General features: G+C 48.2%; 1 protein-coding gene across 4 annotated transcripts in view; it reads left to right on the top strand.

Annotated features, from left to right (window-relative positions):
* PPFIBP2 (PPFIA binding protein 2) overlaps positions 1–22,447 on the top strand; it is a 147,803-nt gene that overhangs the window by 112,124 nt on the left and 13,232 nt on the right. For 3 of the 4 annotated variants that reach the window (XM_039222436.1, XM_039222437.1, XM_039222439.1), the window contains exons 7-18: positions 1,313–1,405; positions 5,978–6,089; positions 8,408–8,469; positions 9,620–9,695; positions 10,718–10,821; positions 12,790–12,857; positions 14,507–14,564; positions 15,459–15,500; positions 17,665–17,803; positions 18,993–19,025; positions 19,449–19,590; positions 20,287–20,415. In XM_039222436.1, the coding sequence (XP_039078367.1) occupies positions 1,313–1,405; positions 5,978–6,089; positions 8,408–8,469; positions 9,620–9,695; positions 10,718–10,821; positions 12,790–12,857; positions 14,507–14,564; positions 15,459–15,500; positions 17,665–17,803; positions 18,993–19,025; positions 19,449–19,590; positions 20,287–20,415 (1,058 nt within the window). The remainder of the gene's footprint in view (positions 1–1,312; positions 1,406–5,977; positions 6,090–8,407; positions 8,470–9,619; positions 9,696–10,717; positions 10,822–12,789; positions 12,858–14,506; positions 14,565–15,458; positions 15,501–17,664; positions 17,804–18,992; positions 19,026–19,448; positions 19,591–20,286; positions 20,416–22,447) is intronic. The other variant, XM_039222438.1, reaches the window with a different exon arrangement.

Here is a 22,447-nt window from a genome sequence, read left to right as displayed (position 1 = left end):
CCTGACTTCCACCTCACCATGCGCCAGTTGTTCAACCATCCCTTCCTCATTCAGCAACCTTCAGTGGCTCCCTACTGCCAAAGAATGGCCTCGGAGCTCCTCGTATTTTCATCCAAAGCCCTTCTTCCTTTCTGGCCCCACCCCCAATCGTGCCACCTGTCCTCTGCCCTAGCCCAACAGATGGTCTCCCTTTCTGCCTCCTGTATCTGCCCTCTGCCGGGATGCCTTCTCCTTCCCTCCTTTCTTCAAGCCGACCCCCGCCCCTGGGCCAGAACACTCAGACTGGATCTGCAGTTGGCATTTGGCATTTGTTATCTTAGTGTTTTGTGTCCTGCTGGCTGTCCCTTCCTCTCCGGAGCCTTCCAGGATCACATGCTCCTCTTGGGGTTCCTTGCCTGCCCCCCAGCACAGAGAGGTGCTCCCACCTAGCTTGCTTTCTGCTACTTTGTCTGTAAGAAGCTGCTTCATTTTTGCATCTCTGTTCCTCTTGCTCCCAAGTCCTCTTTGTCCTGCCCTCCCCCCACCCCACATTTGTCCATGATTTGGGCACACCCCACAGAGGACGTGGATGTCAGAAAGGGGCAGCCATTGAGGAACTTAACTGAGGACCATGGGGGAGAAGAAGGGGGAAAATGGTGGGGGAAAGGGAGAGAGGCAAACCATGAGAGACTCTTGAATGCTGAGAAACAAACTGAGGACTGATGGATGTGGGGGGGGAGGGAGGAGATGGGCATGGAGGAGGGCACTTGTGGGGATGAGCACTGGGTGTTATACGGAAACCAATTTCACAATAAACTATTTATAAAAAAGAAAGGAAGGAAGGAAGGGAGGGAGGGAGGGAGGGGCAGGCAGAACAGGTTCTAAGAAAAAAGAAAAAAGAAAAAAAAGGTTTTCTCTTCCTATGCCTGGAACCGCCTGGCTTCTGTTTTCTAATGGCCCCAGAGGAAGGAAGGGAGGGAGGGAGGGAGGGAGGGAGGAAGGAAGGAAGGAAGGAAGGAAGGAAGGAAGGAAGGAAGGAAGGAAGGAAGGAAGGAAGGAAGGGGCAGGCAGAACAGGTTCTAAGAAAAAAGAAAAAAGTAAAAAAAGGTTTTCTCTTCCTATGCCTGGAACCACCTGGCTTCTGTTTTCTAATGGCCCCGGCAACTTTTGCTGAAACGGGACCATGTTTAAAGATTCAAGCTGTAGTGTTGAACGTGACGCAGAAGCCCCCTGCCCCCAGCCTCCCCTGCATGTGCCTAACCAGGGTTGTAGATCCAGAGAACATCATGCTCTGTAACCATCAGAACTTTGTTGTTCTCCCTTATCCCTCTAGGAATTACTGCAAGAGCTCAGGCACCTCAAAATCAAGGTGGAAGAGTTGGAGAATGAACGGAATCAGTATGAATGGAAGCTGAAGGCCACAAAGGTAAAAGGCAGTTCTTACACTTACAGAGAGGTGCTGAGGCCCGGTGGGGAGGGTCTGTGTTCAGGCTCGGGGTTTGAGTTGGAAAAGTACGGATAGACCCTACTGTGTACACACACAACAGTGCACAGATTGTGCAAGTAAACAGCTTTGATCCAGGAAGGCTCTTCTCCTAGGAATAGCCCCGTGGGATCATGTGCTGCTGGAATAACTGAGTCTCCTTCATCTTACCGTGTCCCCGAGCGTCCCTTAGCCGACACGGGACCAGAAAGGCAGGGGCTGTAAGCAAGTGAAAAGTCTTAAGTCAGATGAATGCCAATGTTATACTGGCTGCATCACTTTAAATTTAATGGTCCCTTTTATTTATTTTGTTTTTAATTTTTTAATGTTTATTTTTGAGAGAGAGACAGAGACAGAGACAGAGCATGAGTGGCAGAGAGAGAGGGAGAAACAGAATCTGAAGCAGGCTCCAGGCTCTGAGCTGTCAGCACAGAGCCTGATGCAGGGCTCGAACCCATGAACCGTGAGATCGTGACCTGAGCTGAAGTCCAGTGCTTAACTGACTGAGCCACTCAGGTGCCCCTATCTGCCCCTTTTAATAATCAGTTGGTTTAAATAAGCATGCTTTATTTTTAACATTGAATGCATTCCATATATGTATACTTTGACTGTTGTTTTAACTAAATCATGTTTCTATTGAACTGGGGAGGTAGGCAGTCTGGGCTGGGGAAGGAATAGCCCTGGAGGAGCTTTCCTGGTTGAGGGAGCCTGGGCCAGGTAGCCTCCTGAATGCACACCTGCTATTTCACTAAGGTCTCTGCAGTGCCACCGACAGATGTTACTGGATTTTCACTTTTATTCCTTACTCGAGTTTTAAAAAGTGCTTAAGAGTTTTCTTAACTTCTAGTTTATACTTTTTTTTCTGTAAGTTAACTTTTAATGATTATAAAAACAATACTCATTATAATCTTTAAACCATGAAAAATGGATAACAGTCACTCCTATACCACCCTGGAGCTACCACTATTAATATTTCCTTCTAGGAATTTCTCTTTTGGGGGGAGTCTCGCTTACTCTTTCTCCCAATTTCTAGCATTGATAATTTCTATGCAATTTATGTCATGCTATTAAAACCCCGAACATGATATTGATGTCTGTATAATCCCTTGTATAAAGTGATTTTCTTAACCGTTTTACTGACAGGGAAGCTGAGACACAGGGCGGTTCAGTAACTTTCCCGAGAGCTCACCAAGTCAGCACCAACCCTAGGCAATCCCAGCCCTTTATCTCCCGCTCTGTTTTTATCTAAGTGGACCCTTGTGTGTACTGTGCTGTATCCGTCCAGCAGCAGTGATTTTCTCGAATAGCTCAGAACCTTCTGTCACAGCGCTCCACTGGAGCGAATCCTGTCTTGGGAAAGCCTTTGTAGTTGTACACACCACGTATCATAAAACCAAACAACTCTTTACGTCACCTGATCTCTTTGCCTTGGCACAGAAAGCTTTGAGATACTACAGGTTACTTAGTAACTATTGGGTGTGGGGCGCCTCCTATGTGTCCGAGAGCCTCAAGCCCTTTGCCTACATTTTCTCCTCTGTTCCATAAAATAACCAGTGAGGTCCATTGATTTATTATCCCCATTTCAGTGGCTAGAAAACTGAGGCCCAGGGTGGCCAAGGTGAGATCCAGACCTGGATCTGTGTCATTCCAAAAACCATGGCCTTTTTCTTATAAAATCCTGATTCCCTGCAAGTAAAAGCCTGTACTGTTCTCAAAAGTTCTTTAGTTTTCTGTGTAAAGCTTGTCAGCCCCTGAAGGTGATTCATCTTCCATGGCAGCAGCAGTCAGGGGTGCTCCCTGGGGTTAACGAGGCCAAGTACTTGCAGGGAGCTGGGAGCACCCTTCTCCTTGGCGCCAGTCTGCACACCTTTGCCTCAGACCTTTTGCCACGCAGCTCCAGCCTCTGTGGCCATGGCAGTGGCACACTTTGCCCTCATGGTCAGGTAGAGGGCTTGTAGCCTGTTGTAGACTTCCCAGCTATGGGGACAGGCATTATGCTAAGCACAACAGAGCACCTGTCATTTTTGGCCTATTCTCTGGAAATTGACACATGGGACATGGGGCCCAGACATTTAGTTTATTTTTTTAATTATTTTTATGTTTTATTTTTGAGAGAGAGAAAGAGACAGAGTGTGAGTGGAAGAGGGGCAGGGAAAGAGGCAGAATCTGAAGCAGGCTCCAAGCTCTGAGCTGTTGGCACAGAATTCCATACGGGGCTCAAACTCATGAACCTGTGAGAGTATGACTGAGCTGAAGTTAGCGCTTAACAGACTGAGCCACCCAGGGGCCCCTAGTCTATAGGGTTTTAAATAGATCATGTCTCCCAGAGGCAGGCCTCAGAGAGAAGAGACCTCATCGAGCTGGGTTCTGCCTTGCCCAAATCACTGAGATCCACTGTGGGTCCCAGAGCCAAGAATTGGGCATGCAGATTCCTAACAGAGACCAGCTCTCACTCAGGCTGCAAAGAAAGGGAAAAATGGTCGTTGAAGGTCCAAGAAAGGTTAGGAGAAGATCTTCTAAGAGTAGCATGGTCCTTTTGTAGAAATGAGAGGCATTTGGACTGAAAGGCTCAAAGCTAAGGTTTTCACAAGCAACTGAGGCTGTTGTTTGTAGGCCCACAGGCACAGAGGCCCCGAGTGAGCTAGGAGACAGCGCTGTGTGGCCACAGGTCTCAGCGAGCAGCTTGACACCGCTGGGCTTGCTCTCCAGCCTCTGTGGGTGGATGCCACAGCACAGAGGCACAGGGCTCCATAGGGCCCTTCAGAGGAAGGAGAGCCTACCCTTGCCACTTCTTTTTTCTTTACATGGCCCTCTCTTTTCCCATTGGGGGATGTTAGGGAAGCTTCATTCAGAAACCCTGAGGTGGGCTCAGAGAGATCTCGGCTCATGATAGTGGCCTTCGTCTGTGCTGTTGACTCAGAAGCTGGCTCCTGAGCAGATGGGGTTTGCATCCTGGTCACCGAGTGGCCCTGTGACTTGGACATCGAATCCTGCACTCTTCCTGGTGTCTCCCCAGTAGCAACACGCAGCGATGTTGCTTCCTCCCATGGGTTCCTATGAGGATCAAGTGAGGTTTGACATAAGAAATCAGAGAGCACTGGGGCTGAGGCAGAGTGGGTGCTCAGTCAGTGTGCCTGACTGACTGTAAGGCCTGTTGGCAGAGGAGCTGCCAATGGGCTCAGTACTCATTTGGTTACTTGAAATTGTTCGAAGGTTAACTCTGGCATCTGTGGGAAAGGACATTCCATTCTATGACCTTGAGGAAAGAAGAGGGGATGTGATTGGGTTACCACATGGGGAGGGATGGCCAGAGTTCACGCTTTTGCTGTATGCCAGCTGCCTCCTGAGTTAGTTCTCACCCCCTTTCTTTGTCTGGTTTGGTGCTCAGAGGACTACCTGGTTATCCATTAGGAAAGGAACAAGATGAGAGGAGCAAGAATAGCAGCATTTATTGAGCCCTTACTATGTAACAAGCATTAGGCTAAGTTGTCCATGACCATTATCTTATTTATCTTATTTAATCTTCCCCACAGCCCTTTGAGGTAAATGCTATTTTCCCTGTTTTAGAGATGAAGCAAGACTCAGAAGTTAACTTGGAAAGGTTAACTTGCCTAAAGTCATCCAACTAGGAAATGAGGGAATCCAAGTTTATTTGGCTCCAAAGCCAATGTGCCCCTTGGGATGGAAACTACACGGTTCTGATCTTCTCATGAGCACGGGAAGGCATGGACAGTCACACTTACCTTTATGTGTGAGATTTAAACTGCTGTGCTTAGTAGAGATGTATGAACCACCCAGCACAACTGCCCATGCATGTCTACGTATGAATATATGTATAACATTTGTGGCTGTACTTATATACTTTATCTGCAAAAGTGTATCTGCTCAGCACATCTGAACACTTGTATATAGGTACATGTGTGTGAGCATGCACAGGTGCCTGGAGGCTGGGCAGAGGCCATGGCCGTGCATGAAGGCTGAGAGAGTACATGAGGGAGGTATTCTTGGCTCACCCTCTGTCTACCAGTAGTGATTTGATTTCCACTGATATTCCTGTATGGGTGCAGATAAATGAAAGATGAATGTACTTGTTACAATGATGTACATACGTGCTGTTGTGTGAATACCTTGGGAGAAGGAAACCACATCCAGAAAGAGAATGTGCATCAGCAGCTCTCCCATTGAGCACAGTCCCAGCGCCTCAGGCCTCAGCATTGGGTGATTGGGCCTCAGAGGGCAGGGGAAGAAAGAGCCTGGTCGGGTAGGAGGATGCAGGTGAACAGAGGGAGCTGAGGGCAGGGCCAGATTGGCCAGGGAGAAAGAGTTGAATTAGCAGAGCTCCATGTTGTGGGGACGGCAGTAAGCACCTCTAATGGCTCACCTCTGGCACCTTTGCTCCTGACTTCCCAGCATGTTCTGGAACCCATTGGTCCCAGGCTGTGAATGACTTGAGGCACATCGTCACAGTCTGGTAGTCCCCCTGAGCTGGCGGGGGATCCTCTGTTGCTCTTTCAGGCTGAGGTAGCCCAACTGCAAGAACAGGTGGCCCTGAAGGATGCAGAAATTGAGCGCCTGCACAGCCAGCTCTCCCGGACTGCAGCCCTGCACAGTGACCACACAGAGAAAGGTAACTGGCTTGACTGGGAGAGAGTGCAGTTGCCCCCGGGCCCGCTCTTGTAAGTGGGCATGTGTGTCTGTGCATGAGCGTGTGTATGCCTGTGTGAGTAGGCTTGCTGATGTGCACATATGTCCTGTGTACACTAACATGTCCAAGTGAACAGGTGCATGTGTGAGTGCATGAACGGGCCTAGAACGCACAGCTCTACTGTGGAACCATTGCTGTGAACCCCTCCCCTGTCCAGAAGACTCCACCCCGAAGGCTTTTCTCACTTGTAGTCTGATCATTCAGCTCTGTGCAGCCACCTCAGGAGCTTTTCCTTGCACGTGACTGGAAGGACTTGTCTTTTTGTCATTCCCACAGGGGAAGCTTTAGCAATCTATTTACTCCTTGAATGGATACCTGCCTGATACTCCTACAAGGCCCTGAGGATACAGAAACAAATCCGTTATTTCTCCTCCTCAGATTTCAGATGCTACCTCTCAGAAAGGCCTTTTCTGGCCACTCTCCCTCAACCAGATGCCCCCGGTCTTATTTTTCCCTAGCTCAGCATTCTTTTTGTTTCCCTCATAGCACTTAAAACTCATCAGGGTTGCATTTGGGGAGGTCTCTGTGTAATTATTCTCCTCACCATGGGGCAAGGACTGTGTCTGTCCTATTTAAGACCATATCCCCAGAGCTTTGCACAGCATGCAGCCATGGTAGTCTCCTAAGAAATACTGGCTAAATGAAATGAAGGTGAATGATCCCTTATCAGTTCAAGTCTGCTGATTAAAAAGAGGATGAATCCTCAAATACTCTTATTAACACATATTTAATATTGACAGTGATTCACCTTGTATTCAAAATGATCACATACCTTCCAGTTTCTCCTCTTAGCCACCAGGCAGCAGAATGATCCTGGAGGAGGTCCTGTAGCCCTGTGGATTGGCCCCACTACCAGGGCCCTCTCAGCCTCAGCACTGCTTAGCTTGGGTCCCTGACTGGGGTGGGAAGCTGAGCGGCCATGAAACAATGGCTTAGGCTGGAGAAGTAAATTAGTGACCAATATGTTCATGCCTCCCCTAGTCTTTCTTGGTGTCTTCCTAAGCCTTTGATTGTGTCACCACCCTGCCAAGGCTCAAGGCGGAGGCTGGGGCCATCACTCTCTGTGATATTGAATCTGGACAGAGTGCTTCCTGTGCCTTGATCCTAGGCCAGGTAGCCTTTCCCCCTCCACGCTATGCTTCTAGAGTCCGGGGCTTCCAATCCATCATCTGGTAACTCTTGGAGTTACCTTTGGTCATATGTTGCTCAAATTGTGTTCTGCCACAAAAGCACTGAGGTTTGCCAGTCTTCATATGAAGCTTACCACCCTCCTCCCACAGACAGGGCTGCGGAGTTGATCTTCAGCTGCCAAGAGCCTAAGATAGTGAGCAAGCACTCTGTATTGTCCTCTGAAAATGAATACCCAAGTCTACTCTTCCTTGTTGCAAATGGGATGACTTTGGTTCCCTTGTCTCCTGGGCTTTTCTCATATACACACCCCCTCTTCCTTTCGCAGGAATCACTTTAGGAATGAGGATATTTCCTTGTTTTGAAAATGCAACTATGTGCCACTCCCTAGACCTAAATATCTAGCAGACTGACCTCCAGCTCCGTTAGGCATTGGCCATTGACCTCGCCCTCCAGACAAGTTTGGGAAGAAATCAGGAGTCCCTATTAAGTCCAGAGTGATAGCAGGCCTTAGGTTGTTCACCACAGACTGACACAAGTGCCTTGGCCCATAGAGAGATTCTATAGGTTTCTGAAATAAGATAGTTTCCCCTAACTGTGGAATTTGTTTTTATATATTTATAGATGTGTCTAAATATTCTTTAGTCAATTCTGACTATAGCATTTTAAATTAAGCCGAGTACCCAGTTCTTTTACATAATCATTTTTTTCTTGTCTTCATTCAGCTGTAGACTTTTTTTTATCTTTCTTATTTTAAATTCTCCTTTGCTATAATCCATGGGACTGTATGATTTTCTCCAAAACTAGTTATAACCCAGGTACATGCCCACTCAAGTAATAATGTCTGTATTCTCCTGAGATGGTTTTTAAAGGTTTTTGGTTCCATTTACTCAAAATGGAATTTTTATTTTCTCCACTATTCTCTACAAAGAGAAAATGAAATACTAGTTTCACTCATTCATTTAGTAGTCCAACAAATACTTAATGAGAATGACTATACCAGACACCATCATGGGCTCTGCAATTTATTCACAAGGAAAGTCTTAGCATCTTAGCATGTGTGGGTAGCTGTCTATGTGTAAATAATTCTTCCTACATCTAAATTCTTTTAGACCAAGAAATTCAACGTCTGAAAATGGGGATGGAAACTTTGCTTGTTGCCAATGAAGACAAGGTAAGATGGTTCCATCAAGGCAGCCCTGTTCTTCCTCTGCTGACAGGCTGTTTCATCCCTACTAGTCTCTGATATTCTGGGCAGGGCCATGCCCATCAGGCCAGTGACCCAGGGAGATGTCAGGAGAATGGCTTCTGCCTTTTGGAGACTGAGCCACAGCCATTTGTTTTTGGCTTTGATGCCTGGGTACTTTGCCTAAGTGAAGTCTCCCAAAGGCAGACTAAAGTCATATCTGTTCGTGCTGGCATAAGGACAAAAAATACCACTGTGGTTGCTGCCAAATTCCATAACTGCTGCTTAGACTCCTGGCAAAGCTTGAAAGCAGTCCACCAATCTACTTGCATGATCTGGTGATAGACCCATCACGGAGACACTAGGCAGCACTCAATGTGTTTACCCCACCCGCCTTCCATTCTTCACATCTGATCACCTGCATAATCCTAGGGTAGCCACCTCTGTAATTATAGAGCATGAGCACTTACCCGGGATGGCCATCACCTCTGAGGATCACAACCCTGCATTTTACAGATAAGGAAACTGACATTCAAAGTACTTGAATAGTTTTGTCCAAGGTCTGTTAACAGTAGGGAGTGGAGCCAGGGTTCACACCCAAGCCTGTCTAATGCCCAAATCTGTGTGGCCTCCCAAGCTTCCAGGCCTTTGCCGAATGAATTGTTCTCCTCTGAGAATTTTACCTGTTGTACAAGGAATCTCAGTCTCCTAAGGAACAGGTTGAGGGTATTGGGGATAAATAGAACAGTTTTATTTTAATCTTTCTTTGCATGCAGCTTCAGAGGACAACGTGTGAACCAAAGGCTATCTCAGGAAGGTAGGGAGATAGTTTTCCTATTTCTGGAAGTGTTTGAGCCCCTAGATAGCTGTGTCAAGAAAGAACTGTTTTATGGCTAGAGATTGGACTCCTAACCTTTGGGTAGAGGCAAGAATGTTTGCAGCTGCCTTAGAGGCAGACAATGGAAACCTAGGCTCTGTGGGAAGAAGGCTGGACACTGGGCTTCCCGTCCAAGTGCTCCTTGGTTTCCACATAGCATCCCTTCCCAGTGTGCCCAGAATGTAGTCTGAGCCCCCAAATGAAATCTTCCAAGAGGCCAGCGGTGGTGTTTACATATTGTCTGCTCTCACACTATGACAGGACCGTCGGATAGAGGAGCTCACGGGGCTGTTAAACCAGTATCGGAGGGTGAAAGAGATCGTGATGGCAACTCAAGGTGAGGGCAAGGAGGATTCTGCTCTTTTCTCCCAGAAGTATTCCATCTACTGTGTTAAATCCAGTGGCATTTTGCTACAAAGTTCTTAATCTTCATTTGGAGAAGATCCTCCGCTGGATAATGGAACTGATTAGACTGTCCTGGATGGCGGGAATTGGCAGCTATTGATTTCTAGAAAATGTCTAGAAAAAAATGTCTAATGATAGGCCAGAGCTCCCATGGACTAAGCAGATTATCAAGAAAATAGAGCCTTCAATGTGGGCCCTTGGGAATATGCATCCTTGGGGATCTCCTGTGTGTCCTTTCCAGGATACCTCTTAGAGGCAGTGAGTGCAGTCAAACCTGGACCAAAAACCAGTTTGATACCCTCATTTAGGATTTGAGTGTGTCCACCTCCTGAGAACCTAAAAGCTCCCCCAGCAGATTTCCAGGGCACGGTGGGAGCCTTCTTTGAGTCTCTGGGTACCTGGGCTCCTGTAAGAATACATGGGGCAGGGAGGGTGCTTTATGTTTCCTACTTGCTGTGCGGGCTGAATGCCACATGCAGACAGCATTAGTGTCCGAGTAAGCACAGTGGGCCATTGACCTGGGCTCCTGTCACTGACCTCTGGAAAGCAGCTGCTTCACTGGAGAGGGCTGCTTCGAGGGTGTTCAGGGACTTCATGCTGGCGAGCTCCTGCTGGTCCTGTGCATGTATCACAGCCCTGTTTTGCCTCCTCCTCTGTTATTTGGGGGCAGAGTCAGAACATCATTGCCCTTGGCCAAGGAATGAGAAGCTTAGGGAGGAATATTAAGGGTTGCCTTCTCTCTCTTCCTCCTATGAGCTTTGACCTTGAGATGACCCTCAGGACAGCCCTTCTTCAGGTTCCCCGAAGAATCTTATAAATTAGACCCATAATGTCCCTTTATATATTTCTTAGTCTTTCCAGATGAAGGAGAAACACTGTTAGAAATGTGTGGTATAATCAGTTTTCAGACGAATCCCTCAGGAATGATCCCTTCTTCTGCATTACTGCTTCCAGGGCCTGCAGACAGAACTCTCTCAATCAATGAAGAAGAACTTGAGGGAAGTTTCAGAAAGTGGAACAGTGCCAACAAAGGCCCGGAAGAATTATTTAAACCAGAGGTGCTGTGTTTCCATCTGTGATGTGGGGTTTCAGTGGGCCCTAGGAGCTTGCGCTGGGCTTGGGGGAGGATCGAATCAGGCACCTGTCAGGTAGAAACCTTGACAGGTGAGAAGTTCATTGGATGCAGTTGCCCCCGAGGCCTGAGGGAGTTCATCGAGAGTGGAGAGGGGCCCAGACCCGGGCCTGTGTTCTAAACGCTCCCCCAGCAGATTTCCAGGGCATGTTGGGAGCCACCTTTGAGTCTCTGGGTACCTGGGCGCCCGTAGGAAGCCACAGGGCAGAGAGGGCACTTTGTGTTCCTTATTTGCTGCGCAGGCTGAATGCCACATGCAAGTCAGCATTAGTATTTGTATGAGCACTAGAGGGACGCTAGTAGAAACTGGACTTTTCAAGGGTAGAAATTTTCTTTTCAATCCAGTTCCTTGTTTCTTTCTGTCTTTCCTCTCCGTGATGTAAGCTGAGACCAAAGGTGGTTTCATTTTCTTTCTCCCTGTTTCTCCAGTGTCTGTAATAATGCCTGATGCCCAGGAGAATGCAAATATTTGTTGAGTGAATGACTATGTCTTGGTTCACCCATTGCCGTGATACGTTCCTATTTCACAGACCTCCCCTTCAGCCCCTGTAACCAGCATGCAGATTTCCATTCTCTCTTGCTTGTTTAAAGTCTGGTCCTCTTATATGAACCTCTCTGCATTTAGACTGGACACAAATAAGCAAATCAACTCCTAAATCCAGATCTCAAGTGGAGAAGGGGCTTCGGCCCAGGACGTAAAAGGATCATGCAACTCTAGAATGGCCAAATTGAAAAGGGTCTCAGTGGTCTAGCTCAACTCTTTTAATTGAGGGAGGAGCAAAAGTGTCATCCAGTGACCGTGTTATCAAGTCAGATGAACATTCTAAAATGAGCTCATAATGAGCCTATTCTAGATTGCTGAGAATAATAAAATAGCAGTGATTAACACTCAGAACCTCTGTGTGCTCCCTGTAATGAGCACTGTACCTGACGCTCACCTCATTTCTCCTCATGACACCCCCTGGGATTCTTACTGTATTATGATGAAACTGAGGCTCAGAGAGGGTAAATATTCCACTTCAGGTCACACAGCAGGTAAATGGCAGAACCTGGAATTGAATCCACATCTATCTGACCAAAAATCCCAGGCTTTTAATAGCTGTATTATAATGCCAGGGTTCTCCTGCTAGCAGACCAAAAAGGTACTTCCTGGGCTCTAGAGAAAAGGCTGTCTTTGCACTTGGTACAATACCCAAGACATCAGACTGTGTTGTCCTTAGACACCACCATTAGCTCATGTTTGGTCCACCCATAATGCTCTTCCCTTTTTGCCTTCTCACTAAGCCCATTCCTGTTTCTCAGGTGTTCTCCCCTCTGAAGCCCTCTTCTGGAGTATCCCCTCCCTCACCTGTACCCCGATATTGCATTATAGGTATTAGTACCATAAGGATGTGCACGCTGATCTTTTATCCTAATGGCCTGCCCGTCTGATGTGGGGAGCACGTCCCCCACACCCCTGCAGGGCCGGGCCAGTGGTAGATGTTGCTCATAGCCAGTGTAGTGCTTCTCCAGGCAAGTCACAGATATCGACTCTGGCTAGCCTACGCCAAGGAGGCATGTTTTTTAAAGGGTGTGTGTGGGCTCCCTGAATGAAAGGAAAAGCTGAAGAACTGAGCTCAGAAAGGGCAGGAGCCGCAGGATCCCAGGGGTGCAGGCATCAGGACGCTACTGCAGGCATGTGGGTGTAGGTCCGGGAAGGAAGAACAGGTTTGGCCTAGGTTTTCAATACTCCTTTCTCCTTGGCATCTTGAAAGGGCAAGGCACCCGTATTGACACAGCCACCGTAGCTATACCCAAGGGAGGAAGTGCAACTCCCAAAGGGGGAATTCCCCAAAGAAGGGAAAGGTCTCCAGATAGTAACCATCCTCTACAGTGACTTATGTTTCTGGTGCAGATGCCTCCAAGATGCAGCTCTCCCACCGTGGGGCCACCTCCACTCCCGCAGAAATCACTGGAAACCAGGTAGGAGGCCTGATCATTTCTCCAGAGCTGCTGTGCCCTCACACCCCTTTGGGGGCTCCTGCATTGTAGGAACTGGCCATGTGTGGTCATGAGCACAGCCACCATGTCCTGGGCACACCTGCCCTTCCACTGTCAGAGCGGCAAGCCAGGCCCTGGAAGTAGCCACAATGTGGCCCAAGCCATGGAGCAGTCGTGAATTGTGCCTACCTCCTCTGGCCATGGAGGGGCTTCCCTTCCTGTGGGCTAAGGGTCTGGGCCATTGTCACTAAGAAAAGACCTGGCCAGGGGTTGGGTTCTCAAAGGAGAGGTGGCCGTGGGTCATCTGTGCCCTCCAGCAGCTCTTTGGGGCTGGGAGCATCCCGTCATGTGTGTCTCATTTTCATCAGGCTCTCTTGAAAGTCCATCCCACTCTCAGGAGTCCTGGAGCCCTGCAATAGTCCAGGCTCCCCAGGGAGAGCCATTTCTGCTGCAGGGAGGTTGGTCCAATTGCTTTGGGGAAGCTGCACATGGCAATGAGCTTATAATGGGCTGGCCTGTTGGATTATCTGTCTGCCACCTGCCTGGCTCCCTCCAAAATGAACCTATTTCTAGTTCCCTAGAAATTGTTGTGTTCAACAGTTGTTGTGTTTAACAATTTATAACACATTTCCAAGTTGGGCCCTATGTAATGGAGAGCTAGAGTCTGTACTGCCAAGAGCAGACCGTCTTTCAGCCAAGGTGTCTGGGGAAATTGGCCTTAAGTATGATGGAAGCTTCTCTAGAATGCTACTGAGTCTCCTGAACATACGTGTTCAGGACCCCACTTTCTAGAGAGTGATTGTTTGCCTCAGCCTTTAGCCCTAAAGAAAAATGTCAGTGTCAAAGATGGCAGTTGGCCAGTCAGTTTCTCACAGAAAGAAATTTAGTTTATGAGTTCACTTAGGAGAAAGTCAACACCAGTTAACTCACACTAACCCAGACTCACAAGATACCAGTGTACCAAGAGGTTCTGCTTTATTCACGTAAACTGAGAAATATCGCTGCTGAGGAGACTTACCACAAGGTAACCCTTGTGACCACCAGTGGCATTTACCTCTTCTCTATATAATTAGTCCCCTTCTCTGCAAAATAACCTCTGAGAAAACAAATTCCTCTGAGCAGACTAGTCAGGGCAGACAGAGCCAGAGCAAAGGGTGAGAAGGTGCTAGCATATGGAGCTGTGGCTGGGTAACGTGCTCGTCTTTAATGTGGCACAGCGCCTTCCTCCCTGGATTCCATCTTAGACTCACAGACAAAGCAGGATTGGCACCTTTCCTCTCTTTTGATTCTGCAGGTTGTCTTTTATAACCACATAACAGTTAGCTCCCATTGATGTAAAAGAATTGAGTGTATTCTAGATTTTCGAAGAATGCCACAGTCTTTTGATTTGGATTTAAATGATGCCCTTGTGCCCTCAGCAACACATTATCTGACCAGTCTATCCCCTGAAATGGGCCAGTCTCCTATGTAATGGTTATGATGAGAGGTTGGTTCTTCTTCCTGAACTTGACCCGAAACCCTCTTAACAGGACACTAGTAAAACACTTTAAATATCCTCCGCATAACTGACACCAGGCACTTCCTTCTCCAGTAACTCTTTCTTTGTTCGCTGTCTTTTGTGTTTTTTCCAGGGCTCAGAAAAAGCTCTCGTGTAGTCTAGAAGACCTGAGAAGTGAACCTGTGGACAAGGTCAGCCCATCAGTGTCTCCATAAAGACTCCTGGCTTACTACTTCTTACCCAGCAGTGCTGGGACATCTGGTCCCACTTGATAGAGGCCTTTCTAAAGCTGATGGGGATGAGCATTTTGAGAAAACCTGTCAGGAGTGGCCCAAGGCATCATAGAGGCAGGATAGGAATTGATGGAGATGTTGAGGTGTAGGGAGCAGGAAGATGTAAGTTTAGATCCATTGAGTCTGATCAAACCATAGAAGGTCTTGAATCCTGACCCTACATCCCCAGAGCCACTTGGGAGCATTACATAGATTTTAAATGAGGAAGTAATGTAAATAAAGTTGATAAGCCCAGGAGTGAGTTATGGAATAATTTAGAACACTGTAGAAGAAGCTTTTTTGAGTCTAGAAAGATATGAGGAGAGTTTTGTGGCCCCATATCTGAGGGTAGCCCTTGACCGTATGGGTGACCCTTATGCTGGAGGGATAGGTTGCAGGTTCTTGAGCAAGGTCACTGGAGACTAGGGGGTCCTCCTCTGACACAGCACCTTAATGGAGCCCTGCTGCATACAGTCCCTTGCTCTGAGCAGTGGACCAGAGCTGGTAATTAGAGTGGAAACCCATGAAGGCTGGAGCCAGCAGGAGCCACAGGGCCCATTCAGTGGCTCTGTTCCTGTGGTCCTGTGCCTCTTGCTCCTCCTAGTCAGATTGCTGGCAGCTGCCCAGAACATCTGTCCATGACTTGGACAGTGATCAGTGTTTCCTCCATGGGTGGTGATCACCTGACATATAGACGGGGAGGGAAGCAATGAGCCCTGCAGATGTAAGCATGCAGGTGGTCCTGAGTTGCTGTTTGCGACTAACACAGGTCTCTCTTTCTCCACATGCTTGAAATCCTTCTTTCTGCTGCAGTGTGTCGATGGGAACCAGCTCTCCCCAGTGATAGAGCCCAAGGTATATTAACTGCATGCCCCTGTCATGCATCTGTGATCGCCTGTCTGCTAGAGTGTTTTCATTTAGCAGGTTACGGCTTTTGTAACTGTAAAATCTGTTAATCATAATGGGTAAGAGTGCAGGAGGAAAGGCAAAGCTTCCTCCTCCATTTTCTGTTTATGTGCACCCCGCTGTGTAATGTGATTTCACCTCATTGACTGTGGGTAGGATTTATTATTATCTCCTCCATTTTACAGGCTCAGAAAAACCCATCTTTAACAAGGCGTCGTAGATAGGATTGCTAGGAAGGGGGAATGGTCAGACTGCCACATACAATCAGATGAGTGTGACAGCTCTCATCCTTTCTGTACTGATGTGTCATGGTTAGACACAGGGACACACTCAGCCACAGGTGCAAGCATCCTTCTATGGCATCCCCTAACACTGGTATCTGGCACTTGCTTTCTGTGACTGAGAGCTCATTTTATCATAAGACACATACATCCATATTCTTTCCCAGCTCTCTTAGATACATCTTCTGGACTTCCCTAGAATGTGCACCCGCTGATCCCACCTCTCCCCCTGGAGCTCATGGAATGAACCAGTGTCCCCTGCTGCTCCAGAATCAAAGTCCCTCAGGCCCTCTCTGACTTCAACACCCTCTCCTCATGTGTACAGATCACAAGCATTTAAAGTTCCTATTCCATCTCCTTAGGGTCAGCACTAGTTACTCTAGCTCGTGGTCTGGTCCACACTTGAGCGCCATATTCTAGATGGGGTCTGATTGGTGGCTTCCTTGAGCTGGGGACTGCTCTTTACGGTTACTGTTACTGTTGTCAGTGCAGGCCCCAGGCATGTGATAGTTTGTGTAGCTCTGTTTATATACTGTCCTGGTGTGCTCAGCCTGAGGCAGGAATTGTTGCCTATTTAGAAACAATAAAACAGGTTCTGGGAGGCTCAAGAGAAAGAGTTGCCTGAGTCCCGTCTGCTGCGAAGCCCGTGTTCCTGTCACTCTGGTGTGCTACCTCTCTGTTCTAACTTAAGGCAACTGAGCAATCAGTTATATACTGCTCCCTGTCTGGGATTTCCATTCCCCCAAAACCAGGCTTATTCTTCTGTTCCTTCTGTGTCCTATCCTGACTTTGACCTTCTCTGGCAACGAGTACTTCCTTCCCAGCTTTCATTCTTGGGTGAACGGAGCTGAGAGCCCTTTCCGTCACCCTCGGTTCCTTTTGTTGTCATTCTTATGGGTCTGGACGGCCCTTCCTCGAGTTAGGTTCTGTCCTTTTCCTCTTAGCTCCCCAGCAAGCACCCAGAGCAGCCCACATCCGTGGCTTTGGTCATCTCTGCCCTGTCTCTGGGGGCATGTGTGATGATGCAACCAGAAATTTGGCTTTGAGAGCCCTTCCCCGCTCCATATTTCCAGTGTGATGGGGACCTGGAGTCACAGTTCTCTAAACCTATCGAACATTGCCTTCCCCACAGTCTGTGGTTCCAGATTGTTCTCTGACTGTGTTATATCCTTCCTGACCAAATAAGTGCACTTCTGTCCCTTTACGTTATCTTGTTTCTTTGGGACCCTTTCTATGGCCAGAGTGTGTGTGCAAGCCTGTTGCACTGGAGCTGAACCTCATGCAAACTATGATCCTAAGATCCTGAGGGAATTGTTGGCATGTAGCCCCTGGTCTGTTTTCTCTCCTGAGTGTGAAAAAAGCGTACCTTCTTGCTTTGCCTTAACGGGCTATTTTTCAAAATAACTTATTGTAATGTATTAATATATATGCTCTATATCTTAAATACATATAATAAATAGGTATACCTTTTATTAGAATTTGGGTTTGCCTATTCAAGTGCCCAAAGGATAATTCACGGCTATAATTCGTTGAGCCTCCAAGCATTAGGCCAAATGCCGAAGCCCCCCTTTGTAAGATGCTTCCACTTCCTGTTTAGAATCCTCTGCAGTCAGCCCTGGATTTGGCCTTGACTCTGTTCCTGTCTCATCACATGGCCCTTTTGCAGAACTCTGGTCCCCCCTTTCTAGATCTTTGAAAGGTCTCTGAGTTGACCTGAGTGAAAAATGGCCCTTAGAAAGCCAAGCAGTGCCTGTATCCAGGGATTTCCTAACTGGATTTGATTTTGAGCCTGGTAAGCTGATTCAACACGTCTCTTTGTCTCCTTCCAATAGGACGGCCCTTTCCTGGTGGAGCACAAATATCCCACCTTACCCGGGAAGCTTTCAGGAGCTACGCCCAATGGAGAAGCTGCCAAGTCGACTCCCATGGCCTCCCAGCCTGACCCCACAGGGAGCAGCCTTCTGAGGCTGAGTGAGTGTCCAGGCCTTGAGGCTGGCGGCCCCGGGAGCTGGGGCCTTGTCACATTCCATTATGGCCCAAGGTCCCTGCGCCCACGGTTGGAGAATGTGGGGGCGGGGGTTGGGTGGACGAGATAAGTTGTCCCTCTGGGTGGCCTCCCTTGCAGAGACAATGGCTCCCTGTCTGGGTACACTGTTTCCTTTGGCTAACACTCTGCAGTGCCAGAAACCTAGGCTGCGAGCCCACCCTTTCTTTCCAGCCACACCCCACCCCTATTTTCCCTCTTCCAGTCCTCCTCTCTTGGCCTTTCTTATCCTTCCCATCATTCCTCTGTTCCCTCCCTCTTAGACCCCTTCTGCACCCTTCCTGTCCCTCACTCCAACCCCTCCTCCTCTGTCATCCTGATCTTCTCTCTCCTGTCTCTGCCTTCCTCTTGCAGCCTCCCTATTACCATTAGGATGATATTATGTGCTCTTCCAAGGGAGATTGTTTCCTTAGGGAAATGGAGTCAGTGGCCAATGGGCAAGGATGTCCATCCACAGGTACCCTTTTGGTGCTTAGGGCCTGGAACCAGAGGGGTCTTTGCTGCTTTTCATGCAGAGTAGGCCATCTTTCCTCAACAACAACAGATCAGTGGAGCCCAGGAGGAACGTTCTGGTCCCTACAGAGCTCTCCCTAGCCGACCTCTCACCTCTGGTTGTTACCTGAGCTAGCCCATGTGTCGGCTTCTGCCCTTGGCCAGTTCGGCCTCTGACTACAGGAACTCCAAATAAGCTCATGAATAAGTCTGTCCTAGTAATATGGAGACTCTCAACTTGGGAAGGCTTCGGGCCATTACAGTCTGATCTAAGTGAGCCCTGGCTCCCTCATAAGAGGTGCACGTGGCCCTGTATATCAACCCCTGCCGCTGTCCCTCCCTCTCCCTGCGTGTGTGTGGATACTTCAGCCTGCCAGGAAGTGGCCCCAGGAGTATTTGGCCCCTCATGTGAGGCCTCTGTTCACTGCCCTGAACCTGTGGGCCAAGTTCAGCCACCGTTCCCCACTTCTTTTCTCATGGGATTGTTTTTCTTTCTGTTTGATTTTTTCTCTCTTGCTCGATGACTCTTTTGTTTATTTCTTTGCTTCCCTATAACTCTGTTGGGCTGGACTTTGGCCTCTCTTGCTTCTTCATGTGGCTTCTCTGCTTCTTGATTGGCTGGAGATCGTGGCCGGAGTGTCAGTGCCCCCGTATTAGGTACTGTACCCTTCCAGGTGAGGTGGAGAGTGAGATGCCCTTGTTTCCCTACTCTGACACCCTCCCCTTCTGGAACATTCAGCCAAGTCCCCCTCCTGCTTGCATTCCTGCATCTCCCTCTGGAAAAAGAGGAAGCTCCTTGTTGGAGTTATCCACAAGTACTTAGACCTCAAAAACCTTTAGCACTTGAAGACATTAGCTTACCCAAATTTGAAACCTTAACTTCTCTAGTCCTCAGAGAACCTGGAGTGTGCCTGACCCCCCTGCTGGTCTCTGAGATCTAGATGTAAAGTTCTGCCCTGAAGGCAGAGCAGGGCAGACTTCCCCTCTCCCACTGAAGGATGCCCCGGGCCTGGGGAGGAGGTCTCCAGAGGTCCCGTTCCTTCCTCTCATTCATACGCCATTCTGTTCTTCCCATCTTAGGAGACACAGAAAGTGGTTGGGACGACACTGCTGTGGCCAATGACCTCTCATCCACATCATCGGGCACCGATTCAAGCCCCCAGTCTCCCCTGACACCAGATGGTAAACGGAGCCCCAAAGGCATCAGGAAATTCTGGGGAAAGTAAGTTGGTGGTGGTGATCATAATTATGTTGCTTAGAATCGGCATTCTTCTTGAATGGACAAAGAACTGTATAACCCCCTGTTTAATCAGATGTTGAAACAGCAGTAAAAACAGAATGGTCATTAGAAGGATTTGAATTATCTTGTAGGCCCTAGAGGAGAACTATGAAAACACTCATTAAATGTAACAGTTGCCTTACATGTCCTTCATTCCAGGCATCTGTCCATCCCACGAACCCTGAGTGCATTCTCTGTAGTACTCTGTAGCACCACAATGTACTTTGGGAGAGACACTTGGATGAGACCAATTTCTTCCTTCTGAGGGCTCAGTCTGTGTCCTAAGAAAGACTTGCTGGCCCAGTCGACCCATTCTGGGAAATGAGGCAGAAACTGGGGCCTCCTACCAGGCAGCATTCCTCACTTTGACTCCACACAGTCACACAGTGACTCCACACAGTGGATCTGTGTGCCTGTGTGTCCACGCAGTGCCCCAAACCCCAGAGGCAGAAAGAGAATGGAGGCTGGGTCTGGGGAGCTGTCACAGGTCATGATCCTTGACCTCTAGGGAGGCACTGGGAATCAGTGCTGTGGAGAGTCATGTGTCCAGCTGCTGTGGCCCTGTGCAGGGGGCTGATACAGTGACTCCATGCTCTTTGAACTTCCCCTGACAGCCTCCATGGATTCCTCTCCACACAGAATCCGAAGAACTCAGTCAGGAAATTTCAACACTGATGCTCCGGGGATGGCAGAGTTTCGACGCGGTGGGCTCAGGGCAACTGCAGGGCCAAGGCTCTCCAGGACCAGAGACTCCAAGGGTCAGAAAAGGTAAAGCTCCCTCTGGGGAGGGGTGGGAAGTGGTGAATGCTTCCAGAGATGGAAGGCAGGAGCTTCTAGTGCTAAGCTTCTCAAGCTTTCCCACTTGGCATGAGTAGACATTGCTCATGTTTTACAGACACACTGAGGTAAAGGCACGAGGCTCCCTGCAAGCCAAGGTGGGCAGTGGTCCCTATGGCCGTCCTGAGGACCCCAGCAGCTCTGTGCCTGTGCTTGCTGGCTTGAGAAGCTCGGGGGCAGCCATTGAGAGCACAGATTCTGGAACTGTAGACCTGAGTCAGAATGTCTGCTCAACTACTTCCTAGACGTGGGCCTTAAACCAAGTTGTATAACTTCTCTCTGCCTCAGTTTCTTCATTTGTGAACTGAGGAGTAAAAAAAAGTATTTTATTAAAGTTCTTATGAGGATTACATGCACTACTGCCCATCTAGCCCAGGAATCAGCGGTCTGCCATTCATGGGTCCACTTCCTCCAGGAAATGTGAGAAAGGGTGTTGTCTCCCATCACCCTGGATCAGTCCCCCTCCCGCACAGACCTCCACAGAAGGGTGTTGGCCTATTGCCATGGTCCCTCCTAAGACAAAGCACCACAGTTTGCTGAAGGGTGTGAGCTAAAGGGGATTGCAGAGGGTGTGTGGCCCTGGAATCAAAATGGGAACTTTGACATGACTCTTCCATTGTGCCCAAATGAAAAAGCATTAAAAGAAGTTAAACGTTTCCTGGACTGCCCTAGTAGATACCCTCCAGTTACTGGCTTTGCCCCCTTTCCTTAGGTCACCCTATTCTGAGAAAGCATGCCTCCCTTCAGACCTGCGCAGGCAAATCTTTGCTCCTGTGTTTTCGGAAAATCCCTTTCCACATCCTCTTTTCCCATCAGACAATTTCTATAGTACATTGTCTCCAGCAACGTTCTCCTAAAGTCTGAGTTATTCGGCCAAGATCAGGCTTCTGGGGGCCTTCTTCAAGACCAGATCGTGCCATTTTAAATCTGACCCAAGAGCAGAAAGTAACATTAACTCTCCTATTTAATCCCCCTGAGATTGCCACACACCAGTGCTGGTTAGTAAGAAGTGCTGAAATCAGGTCTCAGAAACAGTGCAGCCTGGAGCCCAATGGCGAGCGAAGAACGTTGCCCTAAAGCATCGTGTTGTTCGCAGACCTGCACCCCTGAAGAAGGGAACCCATGGATGCACACTACCCCCCTCTGCCCCCCTCAGGCTTCTAGGCTTTGCAAGTGAGCACGAGGCCTTTCCAGATCCACTTGCGCCTTGATGTTGTCCCCAGACATCCTCTCCAGGTGCCTAGCAGGCAATTTTTAAATGTAGACATTTCTGATTTTTCAGAGATGAAAAAAAATCTACAGTAAGCTTGAATGATTGACCTTGGCTCCAATTCTGGCAATTTCTTTAGCGTTGATTCTTGAAGGGGAATCACTGGCAGGGGCAGAAGACCTTTTCTAAGACCCTTCGGCCGTTTTTGCCCAGTGTAGGACTGCATGGTTAGGGGGCCCATTTTGCCATTCTGGGCAGCCATTTTGGGATGGGGTAACCAAAGTCAGGAACTTGCTCTGCTGAAAGAAAAACAGCATTTCCAGCCACAGAGCTGCTTTGTTTGAATGTCTTTGTGCTTTGTTAACCAGAACAGTGATGACGAAGGGAAAGAAAATGACATCCTAAGGAGACCGCTGCATTTATCCTAACAGTGCTGGTCCTAACAGCGTGTGTTTGCCGGTAGAAAAGAAAGGGCTTTATTACTCTTAAGCAGAAATTTGATATAACCTAAGGCTCTGGTATTTACAGATGTTTCAGTATAGGCTTACAAAATATCGCCGCCAATATCCCTGTAGGTAAAGCACTTTGTTACAGCGAGTCTCCGGGCCCAATCTTTTTCTTTTCTAATGAAATATTTATTTTTAAATGTCATATTTGATAATGACACTTCATAGAACTCCTCTCTGAGGTTATAGAAGAGGGAATTTTATTGTCTTTTTTTTCCTTTTTTACTCATTTGCATTCCAGGCGGCA

Source organism: Hyaena hyaena, unplaced genomic scaffold (genome assembly GCF_003009895.1).
Source record: "Hyaena hyaena isolate Hyena2069 unplaced genomic scaffold, ASM300989v1 scaffold_1129, whole genome shotgun sequence".
NCBI lineage: Eukaryota > Metazoa > Chordata > Mammalia > Carnivora > Hyaenidae > Hyaena > Hyaena hyaena.
The sequence above is the reverse complement of the archived record's forward strand: the minus strand, read 5'-3'. Positions and strand labels throughout refer to the sequence as shown.